Source organism: Typopeltis vanoorti, chromosome 1 (assembly GCF_054136105.1).
Source record: "Typopeltis vanoorti isolate ZY-2024b chromosome 1, IOZ_Tvanoo_1.0, whole genome shotgun sequence".
Lineage (NCBI taxonomy): Eukaryota > Metazoa > Arthropoda > Arachnida > Uropygi > Thelyphonidae > Typopeltis > Typopeltis vanoorti.
The window spans coordinates 45934213-45957900 of record NC_143549.1 but is presented as its reverse complement, the minus strand read 5'-3'; the positions used below and the strand labels follow the sequence as shown (position 1 = coordinate 45957900).

Sequence of the window (23688 nt, the reverse complement as noted above, 5' to 3'; positions counted from 1 at the left end):
GAGAGGAGTATCAGGAATAACTAACTATTATCAGCTGTTTCTCAGAATGTTGCTGACATGATGTTTCCACAAAGATATCACCAGAATGTGTTTCCTGACAGTTTTGGGAGATCCTGGCAATATTTCTAAACCTTTGTAAATAAAGAAGGGTGATATTTTCCTTATTGGCTTTTCACCTGTTGCTTGGATGATCAAAAACACTGATACATTTATACTAGTATCACATATCTTACTTCTGTTACCAAATGCTGTAGCATTAGGATGAAGGGTTTATGCTAAAACATTCAAGGATGAAGAGTTCATGCTCAAGAAATTTATGGTTCAGTGCAAGGGCTCTCCCCACCCGCCAACCATAACCACACATGGATCTAGTAGTGCAAGATTGCTAGAATCCCATTTCAGAATGTCCATGGGTTGCACAGCATGCCAAACATGGAAGCAATACAACAAAGAATGTGGGAAGAAAAGCAAAGAAAAAAGAAGACAAATGAAAGAGCCAATACCATCAGTGGAACGTCTCCTCCACCATGAACAGGTACCCCACAGAGAGGGGCAACTGTTCATGGTTCCTGGCAATCTGTGTTTAGGCCAAATAGAGACTATTCTTTTCCAAGTTTTCTTTCATAATTTTTCTTAACCTCTTCTGAAGTATACCTGCACATATCTTACATGAAACACTCCATATAGATATTCTGCTGTAACTCTCACTTCAGTGTTATTTTCCTTTCTTATAACTGGGTACTATAAGAGCCTTACTGCATATCATACAGAATTCAACCTTCTGACCAAGTTTTCTGAATTATACAGTGCAGTCACTGAAAAACTTATTTGTCCATATTTGAGCATTTGTAGTTAAAATATGATCTATTCCATCTGCCTTTAAACAAAATTCTTCAAGGTCCAGAAATCCACTCAGCACAGACAACTTTATTATTATTTCGGGCGACTCCAGGGAGTCCTTAGACTCATTGCGGGAGGCCCTAAACATCATGTCCACACAACTATACAACATTCTCACAGTATCTATCATACCTTGAACTCACTCGCAGTCATTGCACCAACAACACTCTGGTAGCTTATTCCACTCATTTACCACTCTAAAAGTAAAGAACCCAGCTCTAACACCCCTGCTAACCACACTCTTGCCCAACTTCCATAGGTGTTCCCTAGTTCTCCCACCACCAGTCCTGATCTCAAAAATATCCTCTGAATTAATCCTATAGAAACTCTTTAACAATTTGAATGTCTCAATCATATCTCCCCTTTTCCGCCTATCAACTAATTTCTGCAACCTACAAATCTTCAACCTGTTCTCATATGGTTCATTCCATAGACCTGCTATCATCTCAGTCACTCACCTTTGGATCCTCTCCACCTCCTCCCCCATCAAGAAGGAACCTAGATGACCAAATCTGGGCACACAGTAGTCGAGATGAGGTCTTATTAAGGGTCAGTATAGCGGTACAATAACTTGCTTGTCTCTGCTCGTCAAGGTATTTTTCAATATCCAAGTGAGTTGATGAGCTGATTTCACTACTTTTGCAATGTGCCCCCTAAACTTCATCTAACTATCCACCAACACTCCCAAGTCCCTGGCCTCATCAATCTCCTGGAGGTACAGTTCCACCAATGTGGTATACTGCTGCTAATCTTTTCACCCCAAAATGCATAACCTTACATTTTGTCACATTAAATTGATATCCATTCTCCTTAGCACAGAACTCCAATCTATCCAAGTCATCCTGCAAGACTTTGACATCTTCTGCATTCACTATCGCCCTACCCAACTTTGCATCATCAGCGAACAAATGAACTGTTCCACTTAGACCTTTCCCTATATTGTTAATGAACAGATTAAACAGCAGTGGTCCAAGAACAGAACCCTGTGGCACACCACTAGTCACAGGCTGTCTTTTGGACTCTAATACTGAATAAACTACTCTTTGATATCTCTCCATCAACCACCCACCTATCCATTTCACCAACCCTATATCCATTCCCATATGTTGTAGTTTACGGATTAGAATTCCATGTGGTATCCTGTCAAATGCCTTTGCCAGGTCCAGCAGTATCACTGTAAACCCATCTCCCTTATCCAGTTCAGCCGTCACTGTGTTATAAAACTTGAGCAAGTTACTGAGGCATGATCTACCCTTCACAAAGCCATGCTGTCTCCTGTACAGTATCTTATTTTCATCAATCCATTCCTGTATTTTTCCCTTGACTACTTTCTCCAAGACCTTGACAACGACTCCTGATATGCTGATCGGTTAATTTGCAACCGTAGTCTTGGATCCTCCTTTATGCAGTGGAACTATTTCCCCCTCTTTCCACACTTTCGAGACTAAACCAGACCCAAGACTCAGATTAAACAACACGGTCAAGGGCACTGATAATTCTTTAGCCACTTCACGCAAGACCTATGCCGGTATACCATCCAATCCCACAGATGTATTCACATTAAGGTTCTGTAATAGACTATTCACCTCCACTTCATTCATCACAATTCCCATATAAACTAATGATTCCTTCATTTTTTCAATGTCACCACCTGGATGATATACTTTTGCAAAGTGCTCGCTCAGTAACTCCACTATATCGACTGGTTCAGTGACGTCATTCCTTAAAATCATTTTGCCGTGTACATTTTTCTTCTTGCTTGCAGCATATTGAAAGAACTGTTTGGGATTCTCTTTAGCTTGCATAGCTAGTTTCCTTTCATAATCCGCTTTTACTTTTTTTTTTACCACACTCATTACCCTTCTGGTCTGCACTTTATACCATCCGTGTGCCTACAGGTCACCTCTTTCTTTAAATTCCCTCCACAGTTGTTTCTTTTTTTGCAGCTCAAGCTTAATGGTGTTATTCATCCATTTAACCCCCTACTTGTTTTACTATTCAGAGAACTTATCAGAGAACAAATGGCAAGTGAATTTTCAGCCTCATTCTCAATATATTCAAAATATATTGTCTTGTTTTTGTCACATAAATTCAAATTTTTTCATTTTAAAATATCATCTCACTCACTATGAAGTTATTTAATCATGTGCTGCTGCCACTGAAATTTAACAGTTTTATTTTTAACCAGGAGATAGCATCTAATGTAATTAATTTAATTTAATTCCTTGGTAGACTCTTTCTCTCTGCTGAAAGTTAGTTCGCATAAAGATATTCTCAAAGAAACCTTGCTGATGTTTCCCAAATGTGAAGTAATTCCAAACTATGAAAACAGTTAGTATTATTTATCTCACCCTCTGTTATGAAGTAAAGCTTATTCTACATCTGCAATTAATTTTGAAATAAATAATCAAGAGTATTCTCAAATAGCATTTGAGTATTCATAACTTGCATGTCATCAGCACTCTTATAAATCAGAGAAACCTTTAAATGAAAATATTAATTTAACAAGACTGATTTCATTTATTTCATGTCATGCCTACTTAAGGGTTAAAGAATGTGCGCAGTGGCTTAAGCTTATTTTCATAATTCACACAATGAATTAACTTAGTGTAACTATAAACTTGAACATACATGTTGAAAAGGCTTTTTAATAGTGTTATTTAAAACATGACAATTTTCTTGCGAAGATAATTGTTGAAGACCAGATCACGTTATTGACATTAAATTATGAAAAGTTATTCTGGCTCTAATGTAGCTAATATTAACTATTTTCTGTTGATTTCATAAACTATATTACTTGTCTTGCCTACTAATTTATTTTTAAGGATTTTTTTTTTTTTTTTTTTTAAATATTATCCCATGGTATTATTACACCAGATCATAGAGGTCAAGTTCATGTATTTTATACAGCACCTTTTGTGGGTTGTTATAGAGTTCACATTTGGAAATATTCATACAGTTTAGCAAATGTGTTGGTGATGCTTCCTCGATGTTACAGATTTTGCAGGTGGGGAAGACTTATGCCATTGCTAAGCTTGATTGGTCTTGTGTGGCCAGTCTTGAGGCGAGAGATCATGTAAGTGGCACTGCGATTAAACTTGGAGTTGATGGTAGCTCCTGGATTTTCTGCTAAATACCAGTGGTGAGTCATGTCCTGAAGAATTGTTCTTCTTATGTTTTCTTTTTGGGTGGTTTTAAAAAGATCGAAATCTGTGGTATCACTTGATGTTGGGACCATTTTTGCTACTTCATCTGCAGTTTCATTTCCCTTTAATCCCAGATGGGATGGAATCAATTAGAAGATTATTTCAGAATCCTTATGTAGTTTGTTTACGTTTTTTGCTATGTCTCTAAGTATTTCTTGATGGCTAGTGTAGCAATTCTTAATAGCTTGAAGGGCTGCTAAGGAATCTGTGAAAAAATATAAACTCCTTTGGGTTTTGTTTGTCCAAATATTGCAGTGCTGTGTTAATGGCTATTAATTCTGCATGGTATGAGTTACATCCAATACTGTTAGTTGTTTTTAGTTCTATGTTTTTAAGGATAAGTTATATAAATTCCCTCTTTGTTATGGACAATGAATGAATGAATGGAAATGCAAACTATTCTTTCTAGGTTTCTGAAGTGCAAAACTGTGATCGAAGTTATGGAATCGGAAAATATTAAAAACACTTGAAATGTGTTTTGTGTCATCAACTAAAAACAATCAAGACTTGCTTTCAAGACAAATGACTCAGGGAATTCAAGTAGTTACGCTACGAATACAAAGCAGCATTCTGTAATGTATAAAAATATCCTAGGCTGGTGACATGAACTCTAAATTACTGCAAGGTTTTCAAGGCATTTAATTTAATTTTTACAAAAAGTGATATGGCATAGATTTTGTTAGAAATCTTTTGATCAGAACATATGTCAAGCTGCTTTCCAAAGAAAGATGGATTCCAAAATATTTGAAATATCAAGAACACCCTGTTGCTTCAGAAATGCATCTTTTATACAAGTTTCTAAACGAACCAAATGATCTAAAGTTGAACAATGTCTACGGAACCCCACATTGCATATTGGAGAGAAGATTGGTGCTTTCTAAATACCAGAGAAGTCTAGCTTTAACCATTTTCTCTAGTATCTTACAAAGACAGCTGAGCTGGTCAGAGCAATGGGTCGATAATTATTTGCTTGGGTTGGACCTTTTCCTGGTTTTGGGAATGACAAAGAGCATAAGTATGACTTATGCTCTTTGTTATTAATTCTTGGTATAAGCATGACTTATGCCAAGAATTTGGAAATTCTTCCTCTGCAAGTATTCTATTGCTATGTTCTCCCCAGGACCTTTTGAATGGGCAAACTGCCAGGCTAAATAATGTTGTAAATTGACATGGCTAATTAATGAGCAAGAATGGAAAAATAATTTAAGACATTAATTAATTAATAGTGATGAGAAGTTGAACCAGAGAGTCTTGATACTCGTAAGACCAGCTCAATTTCTTGCATTGCAAGCCAATCTTGAGAGCTTAGGATATTCACTTTGTGAAATGAATTTTGCTGAATGTGAAAGGGGTTTCTCTGCATTAAAAAGGATAAAAACCTATATGAAGAATCGCATCAGTCAGAACACTCTAAATAATCTGATGCTGATTTCACTGGAGGGACCAAATCCAACAGATTTTAATTACAAAAAAACTGCTGACAACTGGGCTTCTAAGAAGAGAAGAATTAATGTATAGAATTTTAAGTTGTGAGCATTACAAGGTTTTTCATTACTTAATGAGAAAATAAGAAAAATCCCAGTCTTGTTTGTTATAATTACTATATAAAATATTACCCTTGTTTCAAGTAATTTCTAATAAAATTACTATTTTAATTTGTTATGAAAAAGGGTCTTTCTTAACTCATTCAAATTTTTGTACTCCTGGCTATTGCTTCATTCCACCTGGCTGGTAAAAATTTCTGGGGAGAACACTGTATTGTATAATAAAAAAAGGAGATCCATAGAAGATGATGGTAGATGTTTTATCGTTTCATAACGGATATCATCAGGCCCTACTGAACTTTGTTGGAGAGCTCTTTTTAGTTCCTCCTTAACAAATGGCTGATTGTGTAGCTCAAGAAGTTTGGTAGAAAAATTTAGCCATTGTTTCTCTTGCTGATCTTTCAGTATTAAAAATTCAGGAGGATATAAGGAGCTGTTGCTGAGATTCAGGCAAAATTTTCTCCTATAGTGTCTGCAATAGCTTTGGGATCAGCAATAATGCTTCCATTATGGTCTAAGGTAGACAAACAATGTGTTCTATATCTGCCTTTCATTTTCCAGATTTTATCCCATACAATTTTTAGAGTGGTCATTTGAACTGATGTAGTAAATTGGATTCATGACTGTTTTTGACTCTGACATCTCACATAATGTGCTTTGGCTCGAGCACGCTTGAAAGATATAAAGTTTCATGTGGTGGGGTATCTACGAAATATACCCCCATGCTCTGTTGATCTTTTTGGGCTGTCTGATATTCTGGGTTCTACCAAGGCTTTGGATAGAGAGGTGCACAGGGCAAAGTGGGAGTTGGAGCAAATATGGAAATATCAGGCAAGTGGGTCAGCTGTAACAGAAAAAAAAAAGAAGTGTAAGATAAGAGAAATGAGGGTTTCATTGAGAGAGAGAGAGAGAGAGAGAGAGAGAGAGAGAAATTAAGGAGCGAGTCTTGTACAGTGATTCAATCATAAAAGGTGTGATCGATGAGAGACTGATGTGAGGTTATTAGAACACAAAAGGGGTAGGGTGAAAGAGATGATCGTATTGGCTGGAACAAATTATTTGAAAGGAGAAAAGTAATTTGTTCCAGCCAATGCGAGTGAGAGAGTTAAGATATTCAGTCTTTTGCAACAGCAGACAGAGGAGAGAACTGAGAAGGAGGGCCATAATAGTGAATAACTGAATGTGTAGATTATGCAGGAGGAGTGTGGAGCAAGGTTGATGGACGAAATGACTTATATAAGAAGGATGGCTTGCATCCGAATGGAAATGGTGTTCGGAAACTGGAAAAAGTGTTGTTGAATGAAGTGGATGTGCAGAATTAGGAAAACTAGAGCTTTCAGGGTTGTTGAGTGGTTATGCAGAAATCAGTGGGTCAGTTGAGTGAAAGAATGTGTATAATATGCTTAAGTTAGTACCACTGGTAACAAACCAGAATGGGATGGTTAGTATGATGCATCAGGATAGCAGTGGGACTAAAGGTGCTTTTGCAGTTTATGTATACTAATGCCAGGAGCATTCAGAACAAGCAGGAGAAATTTTTGGCATTGGTTAGTTCATCCTGGCCAAAGGTTATTGGCATTAATGAGACATAGCTAACAGAAGATGATATAGTTAGTGGGATAGAATGTGAAGTGTACAGTGTTCAGGGAGAACAGTGGAAAAAAAAAAGTGGGAGAGGGGAAGAGTGTTATTGATGATAGTCAATGGACTGCAACCAAACAGAGTAGAAGTTTGACTGCAAGACAGTGAAAATAGCACATTTGAGACTATCTGGTGTGAGATTGAGGCCAGCAGAACAAATATACAGTTGGATGCTGCTATAGACCAGGGGATAGAAAAAAATTATGAAGATAGTATGCATCAGCAAATAGACTCAATGAGTGGAGAGCAGGTAATTATTATGGAGGATTTCAACTATGGGAACAAAGATTGGAAAGAGGGAAGGACACATTGGAGGATGGAAATTTATGAATTTATGCAGTTACTGAGGGATAATTACCTGAGACAGCATGTGATGGAATATACTAGGGGTTCGTGAGTGCTCAAATCTAGTAACTGCATCTGAGAATCTGTCTAATGAATATGACCAATGCACTGCCACCAACTGGTGAGAGTGATCATACGGTCTTAACATGGGAAGTGGCTAAATGTGTGGAATTTTCAGTTAAGACAGAGTATATATGGGATTGGGGAGGGGAGGGGCTGGTAAATATGACAAGCTTAAGAGATGGCTTGGATTGGTGCCATGGCACATAAAACTGCAAGGGCTGGATGTTGATAGTGCATGGGAAGAGGCAAAGGAGCGTTTGAGTGAGATAATGGCAAATTGCATACCTTGAGCCAGGAGAGTAAATCAAGTGGAGTTAAATGGATGAATAACACCATTAAGCTGGAGTTACAGCTTATGCAGCGACAGCTGAGTTGGATAAAGGTAATGGGTTTACAGTGATACTGCTGGACTTTGCAAAGGACTTTGACAGGATATCGCATAGAATTTTAATCAGTAAGCTGCAGCACATGGGAATGGATATAGGGTTGGTGAGGTGGATAAGAGGGTGGTTGATGAGAGAGAGTAGTTTATTTAGAAGTAGTCCAAAAGAAGGCCTGTGACCAGTGGCATATCACAAGGTTCTAGGACAGCTACTGTTTACTTTGTACATTAACAATATAGGAAAGGATCTAAGAGGAACTGTTCAGTTATTTGCCAATGATGCAAAGTTGGGCAGAGCAATAGTTAATACAAATTATGTTAAAATTTTGCAGGATGATTTGGATAGATTGGCAGACTGGGCAAAGGAGAATAAACATCAGTTTAATGTGGCAAAGGTTAAGGTTATGTTTTTGGGTGAAAAGATTACCAGCTATATACCATGTTGGTGGAACTGTACTCCAGGAAATTGCCAAAGCCCAAGACTTAGGAGTGTTAGTGGATAAGGAATTAAAGTTTAGGGGGCACATAGCAAATGTGGCTAACTATTCAATGAAATGGCAGGTTCCCTCCTCCACTCTTTTTAACAAAAGCATGACAAATGTGGTGTTTAAAAAAGCAACAGAAAAGAGAAAGCTCTCAAATTTTTTTTAACAATTTTAATTCCTATGTATTCAAGAATATATTCATTTATCTGAATGACTTAAAATTGTTTTTGGTAAAAAAGTGAAAGAAAAAATAGAAATAATGATCTGAAAGTGAAGGTTAAACAGATTAAGAAAGCAGATGGAGAAAAATGAGGAAATTACATCGATAGTAATGATGCCATGAATTTATTATATATATACATATTTTTCCTTTCGTGTACTTGCCATAAGTACACACAATTGCATTGTCAATCTTATTTTATTTTTTATTGTCATGAAAGATTTAAATCAAAAAAAAAAAAAAAAATCAGCTAACGCCTTTTTATTCCCGTACACGGGGAGTAGGCGAGGCCCTTTAGCCCTATCTAACTTTTGGAGACTGAGTGGGCAGTTCAATCTCCACTGGTACCAATTAGAGATAGATGGCCCAAGGCTATCACTAATTAAGCGGTACACAGTGAAGAGAGACGGCTCAAATGTGCCGCCATCTCGTGGTCCCTAACACAATATATTTAATGTCTGAAATAATGTGGGTTCTACGGTCGATTTTCTTGGGTTTACAGGACGAAAAACCCGAGTTTCCGGGAGGAAAAACCCGCATGCCCGTGCCAGAGATCGACTAACTCGGGAACCGGTCGAAAAAAGGCTTAGAAAAATTTCCTCTAGTCGCCGACTAGACTCGAAACCAAGTCTTCCTTCATGCGGCCAAGCGCTGTGGTATGCAAACGCCACATCCACTGAGCTACACAGGCTCAAATTTTTATTTGAAAGATTTAAATTTGTATCAAAATCTTAAAAATAAATAAATATAAAAGTATCAGGCCACACACACACTGCATGGCAAACATTTTTCAGCACAAGACATTTTCAATGACAAATATACATACAATGCAAGCATTTCACTGGTTGTGTTTCAAAGACTTTTTAGGATAGCATGATTTATATACAGCTGTGAAAATGGAATATCAACAAATTTTATTTTCAAAACACAATTTGATCCATTAAAAATGGAATAGTATTATATTTAACATCAAAACCATAAACAAAATAAGATGATTCACCTTAGTCTTTGTTAAGCTTATTGCAATATAGCTTAATTGGAACACTTCTAATAATACAGAGATTAGAATTTAAAAAACATGTTAAAAACGGTCAAGAGTTACAATTATCAAATTCTCCTTAAATCACTTACATACGTACATAAAACAAATGAATCACAACTGATACCAAAGACACTGTACCACAGAACCAGACAAGTATAAGTTTGTAATTCAGATATAAGAGGTATTCAGTTAATCGAGGTTTGGATAATACAGAGTTCACTGTTTATCCTTTAATGTCACTTTTGTCATCTCTAATTCCTTTGAGTCCACACAGCCTAATGGCTATGCACTTTGCAACCGTATGCCCGGGGAAGGAGTGTCCTAGGTTCGATTCCCATCGATGACGTGAGGAGCTTAAGGATCTTCTTCAGCCATAACCAAGTTAGTCGGTCTTGGACAGCAGGGTTTTTTCTCCTAGTTTATCTGGGATTTTTCATCCTGCAAGCAGGCAAACTGGTCCTGTGAACACACACACACAGATATAGTCATCAATATCGCCCTCAGAGGATGCAGCGGAGAAGTGGCAAACTGGCTGGATTAATATGCCAGTAATCCTTCATTAGGAGGGGATTCAACCTGTCCAAGACAGATGAGAAGGATAGGATAGGAGGATTTCTTTGAAAAAAACTCTTTCCTCCATTTCTAGGCTTTTCAATGGCCTCCATAACATTTTGATACCCTCCAGATAACTTCTACATTTTTACCAGTCTTTTCTATCACTTTTCTTAAGCTGGTTTTATGCATTGCTTCTTTCATGCACTTTTCTCTGTAACATTACTTTCGCTATGTTTTTTTCCCTTTCAATGGCCAAACTTCTTTAGTCTACCATGGAGTTCTGATTTCTATCCTAACTTCACATACATCTCTCTGACTGAAAATCAATATCTTCTTTCAGTCTGACACTAAGTCTTCAAGATTTGGTTTTTGCTTTCAAAATCTCTTGAATAAGATTTGTATATTTCATTTCAAATATTATGGAGACTACAACCATGTTAGAAATAATTACCATATCTTTCTGTGTATAAGACGATACTTTTTTCTAAAATTTTCAGATCAAAAATTGGGGGTCATCTTATACATGGGGGGGGGGGGGGGGGTAGCCGGTTGAAAGACCCGCAGTTGCCATGGAGAAACTGCCAGTACCTTGTCTCCACAAACAGGCTTCTGCCAATTACTAGCCTTTGTTAACTCTGTCGATTGTCATTAACGGCAGATTCTGAATAAACCAATCAGAACTCTGAGAGCATTCAATGTCTGCAACTCGTTGCTGGGGTAAGTTAATGCATTAACAATATTTTGAGCAATAGCCCATAAAAATGTACAAAAATAATAAACGATTGTCATATTCTGCAAAATTCAAGTTAAAAGTCATCGATTACGGAAAAGAACATGGAAATAAAGCTTCGGAGAGAGAGAGACAGTTTGGACCTCCTCCCACTGAGTGTATGATTAGATGGTGGAGATGTTTAAAATATTGATTTCTTAATTTTAAGTTCGAAAAAGTAGGATTTGTCTTATACGTGGAAAAATACGGTACTTTAATTTCCTGAAGTTTCACCCTTCGTATTAAGATCATCACCTGGAGTATATATATATATATACACTGACTTAAATTCGAGAACTAGAAATAACAATTAAATTTATTCAAAATGCAACATGTTTCATCGGATTGTCCGACTTCTTCAAGCGTGGGAACAGGGAAAGCAAATAAAAAACACTATAAGAAACATCGTATCACTATAAAAACGACTATTATAAAATTCAGTTAACTTTGAACTTTGTAAGCTACAGTCCGTGTTGAAGTTCTATTGTTGGGCATCTGCGTGCTCCGACTTCACGAGTGTGCCAATATCGGATAGCAGACGTAGACTTCTGTGGTTAATTGGTTCAAAAGATATATTTCGGTAATTACAGCACATTTTTTTTTTTTTTTTTTTATTATTCAGTTATACAAAATACTGAAATAATAGTTCCCGACAAGTTTCGTAAATCGTAGGATTTACATCTTCAGGGGGTAAATAGTATAACTTAAAGTTTAAGCAAAAGAATTAATAAATACAAATCATAACCATCTGGCTATTCATAAACTCAAATAACAGAATGCAGATATAAAACGTTATTGACGTTGAACAACACTGGACGATGTCACTTGTTCTTGTTCATACAGTCCGAGCTCAGATTGAGCTAGATTTTTTTTATTAGAGCTGACCACACTTGATGGAGAATTAAATCTTGATTTTTATTGCATTGGCTTGGGTTTTTTAGCATATTAGCAGCTTTTTTTAAATTTTCTCATATAACTGTTGTTTTCTATGTATGACATTGTCGTTTTTTGCCAGAGTACATCGTGTCCAGTGGAAATGGTATGGAAAGCAAAACCTGTTTTTTGTTCTCTTTTGTATTGTACGTCTTTTTGGTGTTCAGCCATGCGTATTTCTCCAGATCTTCCTGTCTGTCCTACGTAGCAAATCCCGCAAGAGCAATGGAATTTGTAGACACCTGGTTTTTTTAAGAGGATGATGAGGTCGTTTTGGTGGATGTAGGAATCTTGAGATTTTTTCCATAGGAAGGAAGGCTACTTTTATGTTGTGTTTGTTCATTAATTTGGCTAGCTTATCTGTAACATTTTTGATATAAGGAAGCAAGATTGAAATATGAAACAAATGGTTTTTGTTTCATATCCATTCTGTTAGAGGATTTGTGTTAAGTATTTTAGTTCTTCATTACATCTTTCTTGTGTGCTGGAGATATTGTTTGCTCTGTCTCGAAGAGTTTTAATTAAGCTTATCTTTTGTGAAGGATGGTGGTGTGAGGTTGCATTTAGAAATCTTCCAGTGTTTGTCGGCTTCCTATATACTGAGAAGGAACGTTTACTTTCTTCATTAACTTCTCAGTATATAGAAAAAAATCTCAAGATTCCTACATCCACCAAAACCACCTCATCATCCTCTAAAAAAACCAGGAGTCTACAAAATCCATTGCTCTTGCAGGATTTGCTACGTAGGACAGACAGGAAGATCTGGAGAAATATGCATGGCTGAACACCAAAAAGACGTACAATACAAAAGAGAACAAAAAACAGGTCTTGCATACCATTTCCACTGGACACAATGTACTCTGGCAAAAAACCACGATGTCATACATAGAAAACAACAGTTATATGAGAAAATTTAAAAAAAGCTGCTAATATGCTAAAAAAACCCAAGCCAATGCAATAAAAATCAAGGTTTAATTCTCCATCAAGTGTGGTCAGCTCTAATAAAAAATCTACCTCAATCTGAGCTTGGACTGTATGAACGAGAACAAGTGACGTCGTCCAGTATTGTTCAACGTCAATAACGTTTTATATCTGCATTCTGTTATTTGAGTTTATGAATAGCCAGATGGTTATGATTTGTATTTATTAATTCTCTTGTTTAAACTTTAAGTTATACTATTTACCCCCTGAAGATGTAAATCCTACGATTTATGAAACTTGTCGGGAACTATTATTTCAGTATTTTGTATAACTGAATAATAAAAAATGTGGTGTAATCACTGAAATATATTTTTATAACTAAGGTTATTATTTATATGATTAGGGTCTATAACAATTTCCTTAGACTCTACTATGCGGCACTCCACCTCGTCACGGCATATACGAAGGTTTGAAGTTGTTGTCCAGTTTATCTCATGTTGACGGCCTTCATCATTTGTGTTTACTGAAAACAGCACATGGCTTGACAGGGCACTTGCTCTAGTTCTTTTGTAGGCAATGTCCCTCTGATGTTCTTCCAGACATAGGAGGATGGATTTTTCAGTTTGGCCATAGTATTGTTTCCTGCAATCACATGTGATTTTGTACACTCCTGGGAATTGTAGATGGTTGTGAGCTTGTTTGTATTTGCTTAAAATTGATCTTAGTTTAGGAAGAGTAGAGAAGCAGGTATTTATGTTGAACTTTCGTAAAATTCTTCTTAGTTTCGTGGAGAGCGATAATATATATATATACACATAGAGACAAGCTATAAGATATATACTATTCATAACATCATAAAAAACAATTCATATAGATAGTTTTATTACAGCAAAAGTGGTGTCCTAATTTAACATGAGAGTTGTCATATTAGAGTTAAGATCCTGGATTACTTACAGTCCTATTTATAATCAACTCTTAGATGAAAAGATTATGTGTGTAGAATATGTGCCTTCACATTTTTGGGATTTTTAGACCATCATTATTGTTAAGATTAGAGTGGTTGATAAGAATTTCACAGGCTTCTTTAAATTTACAGAGGCCTGTGAAGTTTAATAACTGTGGTAAATCTGGCTTTTCTGATCATGACGTTTTGATGTAATGTAAACAATTCCATGTAAAGTATTCAGGGCATGATCAGAAAGACTGGATGTACCACAGTTATTAAATTTAATATGCCGTTTATGTTCCTTTTTTTTGGATAGCAATTGTGCATCCTGTTTCACCAATATAGGACAAATTACAGGTACAATGAATACAGTAAACTCCAGGGTGGGCCAGCAAAGGAAGTAAATCCATGGATGAGTTGAATAAGTTCATCAATTTTGCAGGAGGTTTAAAAGGTAACATTAAGGTTGCATTTCTGTAGTATTCAGTTTATTTTATTGTAATCTAGTTTATTTTTGTTTTTAAGTGGGATCTTGTGAAGAATTCTGTTGATAGTATTTTAGCCTGTAACCATTTTTCAGGAAGGTATTGCTGATAACTTTTAATTCATCTTTAAGTGTTTGTTCACTGGAACAAATCTTCAAACCCTGTTTTTTAGTGTGCTAATGGCACCTAGTTTTTTTGTGTTGGGTGGTGGAAAGAGTTTATGCATGTGTATATTGGCCTGCATGTGTAGGCTTCTGATAAAAAAATGAAAGAAAGACTACCAGAAGGAAGACATGTGACAAGCATATCTAGAAAAGGAAACATGTTCTGACTTTCAATCTCAATTGTATGCGATTGTGTTGTTTGTTTAGGTGGCTTTGGAAAGTGTCTAATGTCTGTTGGCCATGGGACCAGATAGAAAAATACATTGATGATGTATTTATCTTTGGGTTTTAAGGTAGAGGAATTTAGAGCATGCTGCTCAAAAGTTTCCACATAAAAGTTTGCAATGGGGGGTGAGAGATAATGGTGAGCCCATGGCTGTGTCTTCTTTTTGTAGGTAGAAAGTGTTTTGCCACACAAAATAGCTAGAACATAGTACATGTGCAATGAGCACTGTGATATCAGTGGAATTCGCCTGTAAAAGAAGAATTGGGTCACTAATTGGGGTTTTAACATCTTTGCCCTTTTCACTAAAAAGTGAAAAGGGCAAAGATGTTAAAACTGACAATAAATCACTTTTTTTTCAGTGTAATGTCTTTAATTTGTTTTTACATTTCTCTTTACCTTCTTCGATTAGTAGCTGCCATAATTTGATTAATTTGTTTCTGTTTTGTGCTATTAGAATGGTATCACCAGCATATCTAAGACTGTGTACCACCTTATTATTAAATTACTCTGGATTTAGAGAAAGATGTTGGAAGTTTATTTTGCACTTGGTTAGACTATAATAAATTTAGTTTAATCCTTTATCCAAGTGTAAGCAAACAAAGTTTGCAGTTGGCAACTTGTATAGGTAAAAATGACCTCTCCATTGCTGGTGCATTAGTATCGCCACTCTGGGTCTGCCTCCCACTGACGAGACCTCAATAAAGGTCGAAACCGGTCTAGGTAGTGACCCTTACCTTAATGCACAGCAGTATACATGTCCGCAAGGAGATGTGCTTTGCATTATGGGAGATACTGAGACAAGGAGTGATGAGAGCTTGGTCCACCTTTGCTACGAGTTGCCAAGGGATGTACCACCTAACCTCAGTCCTGAAGATATTTTCAGGCATAAACTTTGTTTGCTTACACTTGGATAAAGGATTAAACTAAATTTATTTTTGTAATTCTTCCATCTCAGTGCACTGCCTATTTATCCAGTTTTCTTTCAATCTCCTGCATAACTGTTTGATTATTTTATCAAATGTTTTATATCTTAATCTTTCTTCTTCATTTGCTCCTCTTTTCCATGTTCTTCTTTCATCGAAAAGATTACTTATTATCGATTATTATATGGTGTAAATATACCATATATAAATATGGTATATTTATACCATGGATAATAGTCTCTGATGATGTTATAAATATAATATGTCTTTGATGTAGTTTTTTTCCCCCCTGACTAGAGGTCAGGTCAGTAGAATAATGGTTGATCAAATCATTGCCTCTTTGTCATACTGTTAATAGTCATGGATGCCACAGAAAAGTTTAACCCTTTAAATGCATACAATTCACAATTGAGATTGAAAGTCAGAAGACACTTCCTTTTCTAGATAACACTTGTCACATGTCTTCCTTCTGGCAGTCTTTCCTTCACAGTTTATCAGAAGCCTACACATACTGGCCAATATACATTAAAACAAACTTTAAAACCACTACCACCCAACACAAAAACTAGGTGTCATTAACACACTAAAAAATACGATTTTGAAGATTTGCTCTAGTGTACAAGCAATTAAAGATGAATTAAAAGTTATCAGCAATACTTTCCTGAAAAACAGCAGCAGCCAAAATGCTATCATCAAAATTCTTCATAAGACCCACTAAAAAATAAACTAGATTACAATAAAATGAAGCATTCCATACATTACAGGGATATCAGATAAAATAAACAGAATACTACAGAAATACAACCTTAAGAACTTACTGAACTCATCCAAGGATTGACTTCCTCCACTGGCCCACTCTGGGTCAGCTTCATTATATTCATAGGTGAAACAGGATGCAATTCCTATCTGGAAAAAAAAAAAAAAAAAAAAAAAAAAAAAAAAAAAAAAAAAAAAAAAGGAACATAACTTGCACATTAAATTTAATACCTATGCTAAATCTGCCCTTTATGATCATGTCCTGATTAATCTACATAGAACTGATTGGAAAGGCACTTGTTTACATCCACCAAAATGTCGTATGAACATAAATTTAAGGCTTATGAAATTCTTATCAACCACTCTAATTGTTATCAATAATGATGGTCTAAAAATCCCAAGAATATGAAAGGCACATATTCTATCCATATAACCCTTTTGTCTAAGAGTTAATTAAAACAGAACTGTAAGTAATCCAGGAGCTTAATTCCAATATAACATGTTAAATTAGGACACCACTTTTGCTGTAATAAAACTATCTATATGAATTTGTCCTCTGATATTATAAATAGAATACTTCTTTGATGTAGTTTTTTTCCCACTAGAGGTCAGGTCAATAGAATAATGGTTGATCAAATTACTGTCTCTTTGTCATACTATTTAAAATGCAATATAGCTTGTCTCTGTATATGTATGTATATACTCCAAATGATGACCTTAATATGAAGGTCAAAATATCAGGAAATTAAAGTAATTATTTCTAACACAGTTGTCGTCTCCATAATTTGTTTGCAATGAATGCTGATCACTGTGTAACACTAAAAGGAAAAGATCTGTATAAGTAAAAAGGATCTTTGTAAGAAAAAACAATGAAGGCCGTTTCAAAATCAAGCAGAGAAGAATTTTGGAAATTCACTTTTTACTACTGTAAACAATTTTTTTAAAATTTTAAGTTTGCAGGCATGTGTTATTCATTAATAATAAATCATTAGGAAAGGTGAGCTTTGTATGAAAGTTAAGTTGTATATATTAATGAAATGTAAACAAAATATTAATCTACAAAAACAATTTATTTCCTTAATAAAAAATTTTTATTTTTAAACGACTGAAAATCCTATAGTATCATGCAGTGAGCCCATATGGTTTTCACAAATAAATAGTAACCTTCGACACTCTGACAACAATTTATAACAAAAACTTATTATACCTTAGTTTATTAAATGTCAATAAAAATAATGTTACATACCCTGTGGATAATTCCAGCTGAATGGATATACTGCAAAGAAATAAAACATTTCATTTCAGAATTTCTCAGAGCTTCTCAAATACTAACAAGTTACCTTACAGTAATAAATAATGTTATTTGTTATTAGCCGGCCTGGTTGGCTGAGTGGTTAGCATATCTACTCTCCAGCCAAAAGGCCGCAGGTTCGAATCCCACTGTGGGCATGAATGTTTATGATTGTCTGTAAAAATACTAGTGGTGGTGGGCAGTAGATGGCGTTGGAGTAGATGATGCAGTTCGCTGTAGTTGGTGGAGACGGAGAGTTGTAGATAAACTTATATGTTGGTTACACGACTTTAAAATTTTCAGGAAATAACAACATATATATACTAAAATATTAATTAAAAAACTTTAATCAATACCTTCCTATATTTCAGCAATGTTACATTGCCATCTTCTGGGAACATAAAACTATGATATGTGCATGCAAGCACTAACAATGAGCAAATGAGGCTGATGAAGGCAACCGAAGTTGGTCCTAGAGTCGCCCCTAAGCAGGGTAAATTGGGTTGTCTTGGCTGTTGGGCTGATATCCTTAGGATGCAAGCTTCCCAAATTTGGGGCAGTCTCATACACCCAAATTTGCTGAGGTTTGGAAAGTTTTTTTTCAGAGCGGAGGCTGATTCCAGGAATAATCTTTCATACTTATATTTGCTGCGGTGCAGTAAAGTGGCATTCTTCCAGCATATTCTGTGGTGTGTATCTAGAGCATTGTCAGCAAGTCCTGAGTGGCTGTATTGGTGAAACCAGATGTACTCTTTGTGTTCGGATATCCTGTTAACTGTCCTGCTTGTTTGGCCATAGTAGGACAGTTTACAACTGCAAGGGACCAAGTATACTCCAGGTAGGTGTAAGGGAAGTGGCTGGTCTTTGGTGAAGTGGTTAAAAGATGCCAATTTCTTATATGGTTTGTAACAGACAGTCAAGTCATATTTTTTTAGATTTTTATTAGCTTTTCAGATGTGTCCCAGATATAAGGAATGGTGAGATAGATTTAGTGTAATCTCTGTTGTGAAGGGGAAGAGGAGGGTTGTGGTTAACTGGTTTTATATATCTGGATTTGGGGGGGGGGGGGGGGGGGGTTGTAGCCATTGGTTAAGAAGGTGTTAAGGATAGAGTTAAGTTAGTGCCTGCATGCACATATTATAGTTTTATGTTCCCAGAAGATAGCAATGTGATATTGCCGAAATATAGGATGGTATTGATTAAAGTTTTTTCATTAATAATTTGTAAGTTGTCATTTCCTGAAAAATTTAAAATCAGGAGAGTTGAAGAGTAGGTGCCCTCTCACAATGAGTCTTTGGACTCCTTGGAGATATCATGTAATAATAATAAATATCCGGCACCGCCATCATCACCATTCTTTTCTCATCTTCCGAAAAAGCTATAATTCAGCCATCTGAATGAAATTTGTAAAATACAGTACAATTAAGATTCAGGTTATGAAAGTACTAAGATGAGTAGCTTCCAGAGGTGCATTGTAGACTAAAATATACAAACATCATTCAAGAAAAAAATTAAACATTTTGAAAACAAGAACCAAAGATTCAGTAGCAAACCCTAAATAAAACATAAAAAGAGACATATTGAGATTATGCACAAGGATAGAAAAATCAGAACTTCAGTCAAGGAGAGAAGAAAGCAATGTCAAAAGTTCCTACCAAGAAAGTCAGCTTGTGCTCTTAGAGAATACAGGAAAAAAAAAATGTAAGAAAGTGAAGCAATCAGTAAAACTAGTTAAACAAGAATCATAGGAAGACTTTGTCAAGAACATAGAAAATAAATATCAGGAAAGTGACAAACATTCTGGGGGTTATTTTAAAAACTTAGAAATAAAGGAAAGAATAGTGATACTGTAAAAGGAATTAGAGATGACAAAGGGGACGTGAAAATTGAAGATAAAGATATTCTTGACGTTACTTTAAAAGATTGCTAAACGAAACAAGTAGTAGTAGCAGCAGCATGGTGGTAGAAAACAATCAACAGGCATACCATCTGGAATATATATCTGTGCTTGAAATAAAAAAAAGTCTATCACAAACCTGAAATGTGGAAAGGTAGCTGGAGTAGATGATATTCAACCAGAAATGCTAAAATATCAAGGTATAAGAGTTTTACAGTGCTGCATTGCATTGCTTAATTCAGAGGGCTGGTCAGAGGGATGAATTCCAAATAATTCAAGTAGAGCTCTCATACTACCATCTACAAAAAAAGGGAAATAAAACTTGAGAATCACAGAGGAATTTCCCTATTGAGTGTTTCTGGTAGGATATATGCAAGTATATTTGAGAAAGGGATAAGACAAATTGTGGAAGCCTGGTGAAACACAAGCTGGATTCAAATGAAACAGAGGTTGTCATGATTAGATTTTCACTATAAGCCAAATAACAGAGAAATCTTGGGAATATAATAAGGATCTGTATTTAAGTTTCATAAATGAAAAAGGCATATCACAAGGTGCCAAGAGGAAAATTCTTCAAAATGCTATGATAATATGCTTCAAATGGGACATTATATCAAGCAATACACAGTCTCTATTCGAACTAAGTCAGCAATTGGAACTGAAGCTGGCATGGGAAGATGTATGATATTAAATCAGGTGTACAACAAGGGTGCAAAAACAAGATAAAGACAAAGAAAATAAGCATATATTGAAAATATCAACTGCATCATGAATGGAGAACGTACAGAACAAGTAAAACATTTCAGTTACTTAGGCACAATTTTCAGTGAAGATGGTAAATTAAATATGGAAATAAACAACAGAATCAACAAAGCCAGGGAAGTCAACTGAATAAATTTATATGGAATAAAAGAGAAATTAGTCAATTGGAAGTTTATTTTTCACTGGGTTAGACTATAATAAATTTAGTTTAATCCTTTATCCAAGTGTAAGCAAACAAAGTTTGCACCTGAAAATATCTTCAGGACTGGGGTAAGGTAGTGCAACACCAGGCAACTCCGAGCAAAGGTGGACCGAGCTCTCATCACTCCTTGTCTCAGTATCTCCCATAATGCAAAGCACATCTCCTTGCAGACATGTATACTGCTATGCATTAAGGGAAGGGCCACTACCCAAACCGGTTTCAACCTTTATTGAGGACTCGTCAGTGGGAGGCAGACCCAACTGTGGAGATACTAAGGCAGAAGCAATAGGAGAGGTCACATTTACTTATAGGAGTTGCCAACAGATGTACCACCTTATTATTGAATTATTCTGGATTTAGAGAAAGATGTTGGAAGTTTATTTTTCACTTGGTTAGACTATAATAAATTTAGTTCAATCCTTTATCCAAGTGTGAGCAAACAAAGTTTGTGCCTAAAAATATCTTCAGGACTGGGGTTAGGTAGTGCAACACCAGGCAACTCCGAGCAAAGGTGGACCGAGCTCTCATCATTCCTTGTCTCAGTATCTCCCATAATGCAAAGCACATCTCCTTGCAGACATGTATACTGCTATGCATTAAGGGAAGGGCCGCTACCCAGACCGGTTTCAATCTTTATTGAGGTCTCGTCAGTGGGAGGCAGACCCAACCTCCTACTGACGAGACCAACTTCCAGGATTAAACTAAATTTATTATAGTCTAACCAAGTGAAACATAAACTTCCAACATCTTTCTCTAAATCCAGAGTAATTCAATAATAAGGTGGTATAACCTGTTGGTAACTCCTATAGGTAAATATGACCTCTCCTATTGCTTCTGCCTTAGTATCTCCACGGTTGGGTCTGCCTCCCACTGACGAGACCTCAATAAAGGTTGAAACCGGTCTGGGTGGTGGCCCTTCCCTTAATGCATAGCAGCATACATGCCCGCAAGGAGATGTGCTTTGCATTATGGGAGATACTGAGACAAGGAGTGATGAGAGCTCGGTCCACCTTTGCTCGGAGTTGCACTACCTTACCCCAGTCCTGAAGATATTTTGTTTTGAGGCACAAACTTTGTTTGCTTGCAATTGGATAAAGGATTAAACTAAATTTATTAAATTTATTATAGAAATTAGTCAAAACACTAAATTAACTGTATACAAGACAGTGTGTTCAAACCAACTTTAACTTATGGATCTGAGAGCTGGGTTAGAAATAAAACACCTGACCAAAGACTAGAAACCACAGATATGAGAGTCCTGAGAAAAATTAGAGGCATGAACAGATGGAATCAGTGGTAATATAATATTAAAAACCAAGATATTAGGAAAGAATTTGACATTGTTAGCACCAGGAATGTGTTAGCAGAGGTAATCTGAGTGGTATGGCCACTGTATATGCATCTCCCTTGTTCAAGACATTTGTCACCTTGTTATAGTACATAAGTTAGTAAAACATGATCTCTCTCTCTTTAACAAACCCATGCTGATAACTACAGAGAATACTGCTTTTATCCATTTTTGTATCCTACTTCTCACCAATCTTTCTCTCTCGTACCTTCACCACAATTCCAGATATACAGATTGGTATATAATTTGTAGCCACAGTATTATCACTACTTTTATGCAGTGGAACAATTTTACCTTCTTTACACCCCCTTGGAACCCCTGTGCTGTTGTAAGACTCTTATTAAACAGGTGCATCAATGCTACTGCCAATTCACTGGAACATTTCCTTAAGATGTGTGGTGATATGTCCTCAAATCCTCTAGCCTTATTGACATCACGGTTCTTTATTTCCTCAAATACCTCCTGCTCACTCACAATTAAGCTATCCATTAATATGTTCTCTACACTTAAGTTCCCCATGATTTCACCCCGATGCCAATGAAACACCCTTATAAATTGTTCACTGAATACCTCAATGTCATCTGCAGGAGTTACCATTCTCGCCCATTAACATCATCATATCTAAAAACCATCGTAGAGTTTTTCTTCACTTGATTTGCTAATTTCTGCTGATACTGCACTTTTGGTGTCCTTACTGAGTCACTCTCCAGGTTCATTCTTTATACTCTTCATGTAACTTATTATTACTATTATTCATCTTGTACTGTCTCCAAAGTGCCTTCTTCTAGAATTTATGCTTAAGCTCCTCATTCATCCATTTTACACCTACCTTATTCAGCCTTTTCACCTTCAGAATGCATTCACACATTGATGCTGTTAAGTATTTCTTTGACAGTTTCCAAGCAGCATTTATTTCCTTACCGCTCAACTCCTAATTCCATGCTATAGCTTCAAGCTATCTCCTAAGTTTATCATAATCGTGAGCCTTGTATTTCCACACATATCCTTTCCTCATAGAAGTCTAATATGGATAGCCAACATCCAGGTGTTCACTTCACGATCACCCTCACCAAATGAAGGAAATTGCAAAACCCACTCATAATTACATCCTCTGATGAAACTTCAGATCTAAAAACTCTCGATCCTCACATGCTGTCTCTCAAGGCTCAAGAAATTCCTATTCCTTATTCCCAATTGTTATCTTTTCACTCCGATCTATACTGCTATAATTAAAATCGCCCATAATAATTATCCTTCCTTTGTTCACTAACCTAAGTTGTTTATACATTTTTTTATTTCCACCCTCCACACTGGCCTATAGCAACATCCAACTAAACATATCTTCCTGCCAACCTCAGTCTCACACCACACTGCCTCATAACCATTGCCACCATTTCTTTCTTTCCTGTCTACCTTAAGTGGAAATAATTTTCCTGCTATCATCATCAGGACTCTTCCTCTCTTCTTGTCCTTTCTATCCTTGCAAAAAGCACTGCACCCTTCCATTTCTATTCCTGTTAGGATATCATCTTCATTCAATCATGTTTCACTTATTCCAATGATTTTGGGGCAAATAGACAAGGGGATTAATGACAGTACTCTCACCCTATTCATAGATATTAGTTTCCCAACTAAAGTATTCTGATCCAAATTCAAATATCTTCACAATGCCCAGATGAAAT

At 36.1% G+C, this 23688-nt stretch overlaps 1 protein-coding gene across 6 annotated transcripts in view; it reads right to left on the bottom strand.

Annotated features, from left to right (window-relative positions):
• LOC150109944 (mitogen-activated protein kinase 14-like) overlaps positions 1-23688 on the bottom strand; it is a 354973-nt gene that overhangs the window by 230712 nt on the left and 100573 nt on the right. For all 6 annotated transcript variants that reach the window (XM_090397321.1, XM_090397320.1, XM_090397323.1 and 3 more), the window contains one exon: positions 17753-17782. In XM_090397321.1, the coding sequence (XP_090253447.1) occupies positions 17753-17782 (30 nt within the window). The remainder of the gene's footprint in view (positions 1-17752; positions 17783-23688) is intronic.